At 47.3% G+C, this 12,341-nt stretch overlaps 1 protein-coding gene across 1 annotated transcript; it reads right to left on the bottom strand.

Moving 5' to 3' along the window:
* Positions 1–1,371: 1,371 nt before the first annotated feature.
* On the bottom strand, positions 1,372–11,327 carry si:ch73-60h1.1 (calcium/calmodulin-dependent protein kinase type IV; the record flags this gene model as incomplete). The annotated part of the gene is given in 12 exon segments (XM_027288186.1): positions 1,372–2,199; positions 2,419–2,571; positions 2,919–3,045; positions 4,553–4,572; positions 4,574–4,607; positions 4,609–4,627; positions 6,474–6,548; positions 7,885–7,975; positions 9,376–9,448; positions 9,553–9,635; positions 9,769–9,831; positions 11,202–11,327. Coding segments are annotated over 12 exon segments (1,374 nt in total), but the record flags the coding sequence as incomplete, so codon positions are not given.
* Between the last annotated feature and the right edge of the window lie 1,014 nt (positions 11,328–12,341).

Genomic DNA, 12,341 nt, shown 5'->3' with positions numbered 1-12,341 from the left:
CATCATCATCATCATCATCATCATCTTCATCACCATCATCATCACCATCATCATCATCTTCATCATCATCTTCATCACCATCATCATCATCTTCATCATCTTCATCATCATCTTCATCATCATCATCATCATCTTCATCACCATCATCTTCATCATCACCATCATCATCATCTTCATCATCTTCATCACCATCATCATCCTCAGCTGATAAATGTAAACAACACGATGTTTAACTAGAAGCTCACGTTCACGTCACGTCACTACAGAGCAGAGCTACAGCAGGCGACAGTGAAGAGTACAAAGGATAAAAAACTTCCCGCTTCTCCTCCCAAAGTCTGACAGCTGCTCGAACACGATGGGAAGAAAGAGGAGAAGGAGGAGGAGGAAGAGGAGGAGGAGGAGGGGGAGGAGGAGGAAGAGGAGGAGGAGGAGGAGGGGGAGGAGGAGAACCCGAGTGAGATGAAGCTGCTCTCTCCTCGTCCATAGACGTCTGATAAAATACAATCAACAGCTCCTGTACAAGAAGAAGAAGAGTCTGTTTGTCTCAGATCAGATCTTAAAGGAGTTGGACATGAAGTCCTTCTGTCCTCTTGACAAACAGTTCTGTGTCTCCACCCGTCCCTCCACCGTCCCTCCACCCATCCCTCCACCATCAAACATGTCGACTTTTAAAGGTGTTTGTAGGTTAGGCTAACTTCACCCCCCGCTTCCAGTGTTTATGCTAAGCTAGGCTAACCACATCCAGAGTGTCCAGACCGAACTGACGTGATTCCAGGACCAGAGTCACATGACACCTGTGCAGGTGCACAGGTCACCTGACTCACCACTTCCTGTCAGATGACCTCATAAATCTTCAGTTTGCTCAAACATTCAATATTTTTCTGAGTAAACATGAACAGACACGAACACGCTAACTCACGTGTTTCATGTGTAACGAACACGTTAACTCACGTGTTTCATGTGTAACGAACACGTTAACTCACGTGTTTCATGTGTAACGAACATGTTAACTCACGTGTTTCATGTGTAACGAACATGTTAACTCACGTGTTTCATGTGTAACGAACACGTTAACTCACGTGTTTCATGTGTAACGAACACGTTAACTCACGTGTAACGAACACGCTAACTCACGTGTTTCATGTGTAACGAACACGCTAACTCACGTGTTTCATGTGTAACGAACACGTCGCTTCACTTTCACCTGATAATCAATTTTAATTTAGCACGTTAGCTTAGAGCGGCTAGCTGAACCGTTTTATAAATAATTTAATTTGAAACTTCTTCGTTTATTTTTAGAAAGAAAAACTCGTTTGTACTTTTGTACTTAGCGTTTAGCTAACACGACTCGTGGTCGACCTGTCGAGTACCTGAAGAAGTAACTAAATACTTTAATACTTAAAGACAAACTGAAGTTTTCTTGATGAACTCTGAGTTCATATGAAACCTCGGCGGCGGCGTCTCGATGTGTTTGTTTGTTCGGTGGTCGCGTGTCGACAGTGAAACACCAGCAGACCGTCAGTATGTAGCTGTTAGCATGTAGCGTAGCATTAGCAGCAGTGGAAGATGTCGTGGTGCTGTTGAAGCTCTGGGTGTTTCTGGGTTTACAGGTTCTTTGGGTTCTGGATTAGCTTGGTCCCATCTCTCATGTAAATGTTCCTGGAAGGCTGAACTCTGTTTGTCAGGTGATCACTGGCAATGAGTGGTCTTAGTGGCTGGCTCCGCCCCCGGCATGAAGCCGTTGCTGAGGCTGCTGGGACTTGGAGGCGTCCCCAGCGTGGGTGTGGCCTTGACCCTGGAGGCGGGATCTACCACGGAGCAGCTCTTCTGCGGCAGTCGGGGCTGAGCCACGGTTTTAGGGATGACGGACGCTTGTCGCAGCCCGTCAACCCGCAGCGGTGGTCTGGTGGGGGCGGGGCCTGTGGGTGTGATATCAGAGCTGGGTGGTTTAGGGCTGCGTGGAAGGGAGGGGCTGACAGCACTTTGGTCGGTGGGCTTTGATTCGTCCTCCTGTGGCGGCTGCTGGTCTGGGGGCAGGGCCTCTTTGTCTGTGGGGGCGGGGCTTGTTGACTCAGGGGGCGGGTCCTGCTGCATGCTGCTCTGCCTGGACGTCCCCGAGCCGGGAATCTCACAGCTGTCTGTACGACGCCGCGAGCCCTCGTGCATCCGGCTGGTTGCCACGACGGCCTTCATGGCAGCCTGTCGACACACACACAAAGAAAATGTTAAAAGAGGTTCTGAACCAGCTGGGTCCACAAAGAACAAAAAACACGGTTCCTTAAAGAACCCATCTTTGGAGCAAAGTTTATGGTGCCTTCAGGAACATTCTTCATGGAACTTCAATGGTTCTACGACATCAAACTGAAGAACCATCTTTATTGTTCTCAGTGGTCATCAACACTCAGATGCTGTCCTCACCTTCAGTTTGCGTCGAGCGTTGAACTCCTGTAGTTTCCTCTGGGTCGTGTCCATATGGGAGAACCGGGCGGCTTTGCCCAGAACCCAGGGGTGCTGCAGGGCCTCCCGGACACTGAGGCGCTTGTGAGGGTCAAGAACGATCAGCTTACTGACCTGCAGACGGACAAACGGGGAAAGGACTGAGTTCAGAACACCTGCCCAACAAGGAACCGTCTCCAGGTAACGTGGCACAGGTCGGACCAAGCCGATACAAGCCGAGACATTCCAGACAAGTCTGACGTCATCACAGATGAGTTTAGTTCAAGTCTTAAGTCAACTTAAAACAGGTCCAGGTCCAGGTCCAAATCCAAATATGACAGGTCCAAATAAACCCTGTAGTACTACGAGAAGTCAGAAAGTCCAGATGAACTTCTCACGCTGACGAGTCTTCGTATTTATTGAGACAAAGTCTGTCAGTAAAATGACTCGACATGTACGACTGAAGTGGAGGAGGAACTCACCAAGTCCTTGGCGTTGAGGGAAACCTCGTCCCACCATGGAGACACAAACTCGTAGTCACAGTTCAGGATGCGGCTGTACATGTACTGATCCCCCCTCGGGTCAAAGAAGGGCTCGAACCCACAGAGTCTGAGGAACAGGTACAGTTAATGGTACAGGTACTCCAGTTAATGGTTCATGTTTATAATGTGGCTGCCATTCATTTAGTCATTTAGCTTTTATTCAAAGCGACTTACAGAGAAGGGAACAATGAAGGTACAGTGTGATAAAAAAATGCAGCAGTAAGTGTTGTGTGACAATTCTTGTATGTGTCATGTCCAGCTGTAGAGGACAGATGTGTCATGTCCAGCTGTAGAGGACAGATGTGTCATGTCCAGCTGTAGAGGGACAGATGTGTCATGTCCAGCTGTAGAGGACAGATGTGTCATGTCCAGCTGTAGAGGGGAAGATGTGTCATGTCCCAGCTGTAGAGGACAGATGTTCATGTCCAGCTGTAGGGACAGATGTGTCATGTCCAGCTGTAGAGGGGACAGATGTGTCATGTCCAGCTGTTAGAGGACAGATGTGTCATGTCCAGCTGTAGAGGCCAGATGTGTCATGTCCAGCTGTAGAGGGACAGATGTGTTTCATGTCCAGTTGTAGAGGGACAGATGTGTCATGTCCAGTTGTAGAGACAGATTGTATCATGTCCAGCTGTAGAGGACAGATGTGTCATGTCCCGTTGTAGAGGGACAGATGTTGTCATGTCCAGCTGTTGTAGAGGCGATGTGTCATGTCTCCGTGTAGAGGGACAGATGTGTCATGTCCAGCTGTAGAGGACAGATGTGTCACGTCATGTCCAGCTGTAGAGGGACAGATGTGTCATGTCCAGCTGTAGAGGGACAGATGTTTATGTCCAGCTGTAGAGGACAGATGTGTCATGTCCAGCTGTAGAGGGACAGATGTGTCTGTCCAGTTTAGGGACAGATGTGTCATGTCCAGCTAGAGGGACAGAGGATGTGTCGAGATGTTCATGTCAGCTTGTAGAGGACAGATGTGTCATGTGTCAGCGTTGTAGAGGACAGATGTGTCATGTCCAGCTGTAGAGGACAGATGTGTCATGTCCAGCGTAGAGGGACAGATGTGTCATGTCCAGGTGTAGAGGGACAGATGTGTCATGTCCAGCTGTAGAGGGAAGATGTGTCATGTCCAGCTGTAGAGGGGACAGTGTTCATGTCCAGCTGTAGAGGACAGATGTGTCATGTCCAGCTGTAGAGGGACAGATGTGGTCATGTCTCAGCTGTAGAGGGACAGATGTTGTCATGTCCAGCTGTAGAGGAACGATGTGTATTCCAGCTTTAGAGGACAGATGTGTCATGTCCAGCTTTAGAGGACAGATGTGTCATGTCCAGCTGTAGAGGGACAGTGTGAACACAGTCAATCCTGAAGGCTTCATTAACGAGCTGATTAATGGAGCACATTAACAGATGCAGTGTCACATTATGTCATCACTGTTAAAATAATGTTGTTAGATGGACCGAAGTCCATAAAACTTAGTGAGTCAGTACTTCATCCACCCCTGTGTGTGTGTGGGTGTGTGTGTGTGTGTGTGTGTGTGTGTGGGTGTGTGTGGTGTGTGTGTGTGTGATGGACTCACAGGATGTAGAGGATGACGCCCCACCGACCACATGTCCACTTCAGGGCCGTGGCATTCCCCGCAGGATCTCTGGAGCTGCAGGCAGAGGAGCCGGGTAGCAGATGGCTGACAGAAGCTCCAACTGCGTACGAGAAATCCTACAGTGGCAACGGCAGGGGCAGGCACCGGCCCACTCGACGACGGCGATCCACCACAGCGCCGCAGGGAGACGAGGACCAGCGACGACGACGGCGCGACCATCACTCAGCGACGTCCGAGACGTACACCCGTCGACGACGACGACCAAACACCAGCTGACGACCGAGACGAGACCGAGACGACGATCTGACGCACACACCAGCACGACAGCTTACGGATACCAGGCGAAGAACGGCGACCACACCGGAGCGATGCGACTGACAGCGACGAGCAGCGAGGACGGCGACTCACAACAGCGAGACAGGATACGAAGTACCAGGACGGAGAAACGGGACCACAGAGACGACCACGACGCGGCGACGACACCAGGCGACGAGCGACTACCACTACCGACGTGCGCACACCGCAGCCGACAGACCAGACGCCCGTACTGCGACCACTCCAGCGACGACCAAGAGACGGACCAGAGACGACGACGGCGCCCACCTCACACCATCGACGACAGATCGAGACCAGCTTACGACGCTCACCTATCACAGAGATCACCTCATACTACACCAGCACCGATCAGGACGATACGCGCGCCATGCGACGACGTCGGCTACCACACCAGCTACGTAAGAGACTACCAGCGACTACGCGGCGACCACACCAGCGACGTACAGACGAGACAGCCGATCGACCGACGACCACCCAGCACGTACAGAGGTACACCAGCGACGAATGACGCGGCGCCACACGCATGTTACAGCAGCTCGAAACAGCTACGAACGGACCACACCAGCACGACAGCGTACGAGACCAGCGACGACGACGTGCGTACCCACACCACTGACTAAGCTATACTACACCAGCTGACGACGACGACCACACATACTACCGATACGACACCACGTACTACGGCGACACTACAGCGCGACGACAGAGCCGGACACCAGCTACGAACGGACGACCACCATCGCCGACAGAGACTAGACCATCTATACGTTCTACCACTACCATCGACGACCTCTTACTAGACCAGTCGACTACTGCTACTCCCCACCCCCTCGACTACAGATGCGACACCAGCGCCTACTACGGCGAACACACCGTGCTACTACAGAGTCACGTTAGACCAGCGGCTACGACGTCGACCACAACCATCGACGACAGATGACGAGGACAGCTACTACGGACACACAGCGACGATCCGAGTATAGACCAGCGTACTACGACGTGCGACACACCTAGCGACGACCGCTACGATGTACCAGCGACGAATATACCCTATACATTACTATGCTACTACCACACCATGCCCTACGCTACTACACCATCTACTACTTCTACCACACCGTCTACTACAGATACTATACCATCTACTACTTCTACCACACCATCTACTACATATACTATACCATCTACTACTACTTCTACCACACCATCTACTACAGCTACTATACCATCTACTACATATACTATACCATCTACTACTTCTACTACCACGCCATCTACTACAGATACTACACCATCTACTACTACTTCTACTACACCGTCTACTACAGATACTACACCATCTACTACTTCTACTACTACACCATCTACTACAGCTACTACACCATCTACTACTTCTACCACACCATCTACTACAGATACTATACCATCTACTACATATACTATACCATCTACTACTTCTACTACTACACCATCTACTACAGCTACTACACCATCTACTACAGCATCTACACCATCCTCCATGATGCAGTACTGCGTGTACAGGTGCAGTAGAGGTGGTACTCACCGCAGTACCCAGGTGTACCACAGACGGTCTTCATGGTCACCTGATCGTCAATGATTTTGGAAAGACCAAAGTCAGCTGAGAGAGAGGAGACATAACTAAATAAATATTTATTGTTGACATGTTCTGTTTTTCTTTTTTGTTTGTTTCCTGTTTGTGTTGAAATGAGAGCAGAGAGTGAAGCAGAGGGAGGTGGAGGACAGTGTGTGTCTGAACTGAAGGTGGTGTTGGTGGTGTGGAGTGGAGGCTGAATTTGAGCTTCTTCCATCTGGACCTGTTAGCCGGAGGCCTACCGGCCATCTGGAATCTGACACACTGAGAAAAAAAACAGGAACCTGAGACTGACTGAAGGCCCGCTGTCTTTACTGCTGAACAGCCAGGATGACTGTTTATTCAAAACATATAGCAACATTATTATCATCATTATTATTATTATTATTATTTTTACTATTATTAGGTTCAGCCTCTACAGACAAACAAACAAGGTCACATCACAGATTTATTGTGTTGTGTTGTGTGTCGTGTCAGGTTGTATTGTGTCGTGTTGTATCGCCTGATGTTTTATCGTGTCTTGTTGTATTGTAACGTATCGTTGTATCGTGTCTTGCTGTACCATGTCATGATTTATCGTGTCATGTTGTATTGTGTCATATTGTATCGTATCATATCATTGTGTCATGTTGTATCGTAGTGTATCGTATCTTGTTGCTTTGTGTCAGATTGTATCGTAGTGTATCGTTGTATCGTGTCATGTTGTATCCTAGCATATCGTTGTATCGTGTCAGGTTGTATCGTGTCAGGTGGTATCGTGTCTTGTTGTGTCGTGTCAGGTTGTATCGTGTCTTGTTGTATCGTGTCAGGTTGTATCGTGTCTTGTTGTATCGTGTCTTGTTGCGTTGTGTCAGGTTGTATCGTAGCGAATTGTTGTATCGTGTCATGTTGTATCGTGTCTTGTTGTATCGTGTCATGTTGTATCGTGTCATGTTGTATCCTAGCGTATTGTTGTATCGTGTCTTGTTGTATCGTGTCATGTTGTATCCTAGCGTATTGTTGTATCGTGTCAGGTTGTATCGTGTCTTGTTGTATCGTAGTGTATTGTTGTATCGTGTCTTGTTGTATCGTGTCTTGTTGTATCGTAGTGTATTGTTGTATCGTGTCTTGTTGTATCGTAGTGTATCGTTGTATCGTGTCTTGTTGTATCGTAGTGTGTTGTTGTATCGTGTCTTGTTGTATCGTAGTGTATCGTTGTATCGTGTCTTGTTGCGTTGTGTCAGGTTGTATCGTAGCGAATCGCTGTATCGTGTCATGTAGTTTCCTAGCGTATTGTTGTATCGTGTCATGTTGTATCCTAGCGTATCGTTGTATCGTGTCTTGTTGTGTCGTGTCAGGTTATATTGTGTCGTTGGTTTGTTACCGATCTTCAGCGGAGCATCTAGCGACAGGTCGGCGTACAGCAGGTTCTCTGGTTTGAGGTCACGATGCACGACGCCGTTCTCATGAAGATACTGAAACACAAGCAGACATGAATGTGGCAGCGCCCTCTACAGGCTGCAGGGGTCATTACAGACAGCACATGAACATGTTGGACCAGCTCAGGAGGATTTGGCAGCACGGACTGAAACACAGAATGAAAATCTGAACAGATGGCATCTTCCTCCAGCTCCCAGCATGCCCTGCTGCCCTCTCATCACTCACTTCCTGTTCTTAGATGAGTGTAAGAGCAGACTGAACCTGAACACATCATGAGACCACAGAAGAAGAACCTCTCTTCTTCAGTTTGATTCAAACATGAACTCTGTGCTCAGGGTGTGGTTTGCCTAGCTTAGCACAAACACTGGAAGCGGGTGGAAACTGTTAGCCTGTCTCAGAGTATGTTTATGTCTGCAGCATCTCGCTCTATGTCCATCTACTGAGGTCACAACCCGCACTTTGAGAAGCTGTTGATGTATTCAGGGGCTGTGGGATGTTTCTGCACCGCAGATTAACATCACATACACATCAGATACAACACTACTGTAATCCCAGCACACACACACACACACACACACACACACACGTTCATAAACACATGTCAACACAGGCGTATGTTTCCCTGTGTGGTAGATGTAGGTCAACTGTGTGTGTGTGTTTGTGTGTGTGTGTGTGTTAATCCTCTCTGTTTTAATCTGTTCAGCAGCAGGATGGAAGCTGCTGTTACATAAGAGACCTGCAGCTGCTGCAGCAACAGCAACAAACTACAGCAACAGCAAATAGCAACTGCAACCAACAACAGCAACAGCTCGATCAGCTGCAGACACCTGAGTCTAAAATTCTGGATCTGGACCCGCACAGACCAGAACCAGAATGTGTTTGAATAAATTAAATAGAATTTTCAAAATAAAAGACTTGATCCATTTCCTGGTGCTGTTCTGAGGCTTTTATTTTGACACTAATTAGATGTTAATTAATCACAGTTGCGTGATTCGTGTTGCAGTGAAGACGCTGTGTTGTGTAAGTGTGTCAGTGAACGCCTCGTCTTGACATTTAAATAAAACATTTTTTCCTCGTTCACGTTTGACTAAACCGACAGGAAGACGGTGATTCATCAGCTGAGGAGGCAGGCACCCACACCAGAACAGAACCAGAACATCAGCAGGAAGTCCAAACACAGACACCTTAAAGGAGCACCACAACATCCGGTCACAAACAGACGAGGACGGAGCAGCTGCTTCATGGGCTGAGCTTCAGATGGAGCAGAGATGGAGGAACTGAGCAGTAATCTAGTGAGCAGATGGATGGATGGAGCCGGACTGTGAGCCGGGTCAGAACAGACGTGGCTGCTGCTGCACTAAGACCAGAACCAGAAACTAACACAATGATGGATTTTCCTGACAGAGAGAGCAGACAGTGAAGGCAGCAGACTCACCGCCACGGCCTCCAGGATCTGTTTGATGACATGAGCGGCGTCTCTCTCGCTGTAATAACCACGCTCCACGATCCTGAAACACACAGGTGAGACAGGTGAGACAGACAGGTGAGACAGACAGGTCACACAGGTGAGAACATGATGATGGCGTGTAACTAAATGTTTAAATAATCGGACCTGTCGAACAGCTCGCCTCCCGTCACCAGCTCCAGAACCAAAGCGATGTCAGTGTCTGTCTCAAAGATCTCCTTCAGCTGGATCTGACAGGAAACACAAGACATGAGATTGATTTGACACGTATGTTAAATATGACACGTATGTCATACTGTCATTAAATCAAACACATCTAAAATCATTAAGAACGCCTGGGTAATGTAACAAGATCATACTCACAATGTTCGGGTGGGACAGACGCAGCAGGACGCCGATTTCTGTGCGAACGATTTTCTTATCGATCTGCAACAAAACAAACATGAGAGTGAACACATCGTGAACACATGAACATGTGAGCACGTGAACACATCGTGAACACATCGTGAACACGTGAACACATCGTGAACACGTGAACATGTGGACATGTGAACACACCGTGAACACGTGGACATGTGAACACATCGTGAACATGTGAACACATGGACACATCGTGAACATGTGGACACGTGAACATATGAACACATGAACATGTGGACATGTGAACACACCGTGCACACGTGAACATGTGGACATGTGAACACATCATGAACATGTGAACACACCGTGAACACGTGAACATGTGGACATGTGAACACATCATGAACATGTGAACACATCATGAACATGTGAACACATCATGAACATGTGAACACATCGTGAACACGTGAACATGTGGACATGTGAACACATCGTGAACATGTGAACACATCGTGAACATGTGAACACGTGGACACATCGTGAACACATTGTGAACACGTGAACATGTGGACATGTGAACACATCGTGAACATGTGAACACACCGTGAACATGTGGACATGTGAACACACCGTGAACACGTGAACATGTGGACATGTGAACACATCGTGAACATGTGGACACATGGACACATCGTGAACACATTGTGAACACGTGAACACGTGAACATGTGGACATGTGGACACATCGTGAACATGTGGACACACCGTGAACACGTGAACATGTGGACACATCGTGAACATGTGGACACATGGACACATCGTGAACATGTGAACACACCGTGAACACGTGAACATGTGGACATGTGAACACATCGTGAACATGTGAACACATGGACACATCGTGAACATGTGAACACACCGTGAACACGTGAACATGTGGACATGTGAACACATCGTGAACATGTGAACACATGGACACATCGTGAACATGTGAACACACCGTGAACACGTGAACATGTGGACATGTGAACACATCGTGAACATGTGAACACGTGGACACATCGTGAACACATCGTGAACATGTGAACACGTTAACACATCGTGAACACATCGTGAACACGTTACATGTGAACACATCGTGAACGTGTGAACACGTCAAACTTTTTTCTACAGTTAGCACTGAGATCATCTGTGTTGTGTTACCCTAGCTTAGCACAAAGACTAGAAACAGGGTGAAACTGTTAGCCTAGCTTCATCACAGCTGTATCCTGTTAGCTTAGCTTTAGCTTAGCTTTAGCTTGTGGCTCTGCAGAACCAGAACCAGCTGATTTGGACTGGTGACTAGCATGTTAGCATGTTAGCTAACAATATCCAAAAGATAAACTCTCTTCTAGTCTAAACATGACAGACAGCTGTTAGCATGTTTCATGACGAACCGTTTTCTTGAGAACTTTGATGGCGAACGGTTTCTGAGTCTGTTTCTCTTCACAGCGAAACACGACGGACGTCGCTCCTCTGAAACACACAACATGACAAGAACACGTCAGGAACACGCCAGGAACATGTTTAGAACATCACAGAGTTACTGGTGCGACACGTGAACATACGATTCTTCTTCCTGTGAACACGTATGACGTTTCTGAACACGTGAACAACAAAAAAACATAAATATCAAATCAATCAGATTTTATTTGTACAGTCCAAAGTCACAAAGTCCATTTTCCTCTGAGGCTTTACAATCTGTACAGGGAGTGACACCCTCTGTCCTTAGACCCTCGGTTCCAGTGAGGAAAAACTTGCCCACAAAAACCTTTAACAGGGAAAAAAGGTGGAAGAAACCTCAGGAAGAGCCACAGAGGAGGGATCCCTCTCCCAGGACGGACAGACGTGCAATAGATGTCACGTGTACAGAACAAATCAACACAAACATATTGTACAATTACAATGAATGATAAAATGACAATGAATTACAATGACTGATAAAATGACTCTAAAGTTAACTGTCTCCTAGAAAGGAGTGTTCTGAGTGTTTGGTCCAATTACAAGAACTTTTTCAGTTTGGTCTGAATTTAACTCAGAAAATTGAGGTCATCAACTTTTATATCCTTAAGCAGGCTTGGAGTTATTAACTGATTGGTGTGGCAATCAGGCTGTGAAGTCAAATATAATTGGGTTGCGTCAGCATAACAAAAAATTGATGAGTGATTCAATAATGTTCCCTAAAGGAAGCATATATAAACTGAATAGAAGTGGTCCTAGTACAGACCTTGTGGGACGCATTGCAGACTTGTGGTCTGCATGAGGATTCATCATTGACTGAACAAACAGTGAATCGATCTAAGAAATACATTAAACCAGCTTAGGGCGGTTCCTTTGAGTCCAGTTTTGAATGTTCCAGAGGTCTGTAAAGAATTTGATGTCAATGTTTGCAAATGGGGCAAGCACTAAGATCTAACAGGACAGTACAGAGATGAGTCCCTTTGTCTGATGCATTAGGAGGTTCATTGTAACTTTGACTAAGGCGGTCTCTGTGCGATGATGCAACTCTAAATCCTGACTGAAAATCCCAATAGACA

The sequence above is a fragment of the Larimichthys crocea genome, chromosome XIV, assembly GCF_000972845.2.
Source record: "Larimichthys crocea isolate SSNF chromosome XIV, L_crocea_2.0, whole genome shotgun sequence".
In the NCBI taxonomy this organism is placed as follows: Eukaryota; Metazoa; Chordata; class Actinopteri; family Sciaenidae; genus Larimichthys; species Larimichthys crocea.
Note: the sequence above shows the minus strand (reverse complement) of the source record. Positions and strands in the feature narration are given on the sequence as shown.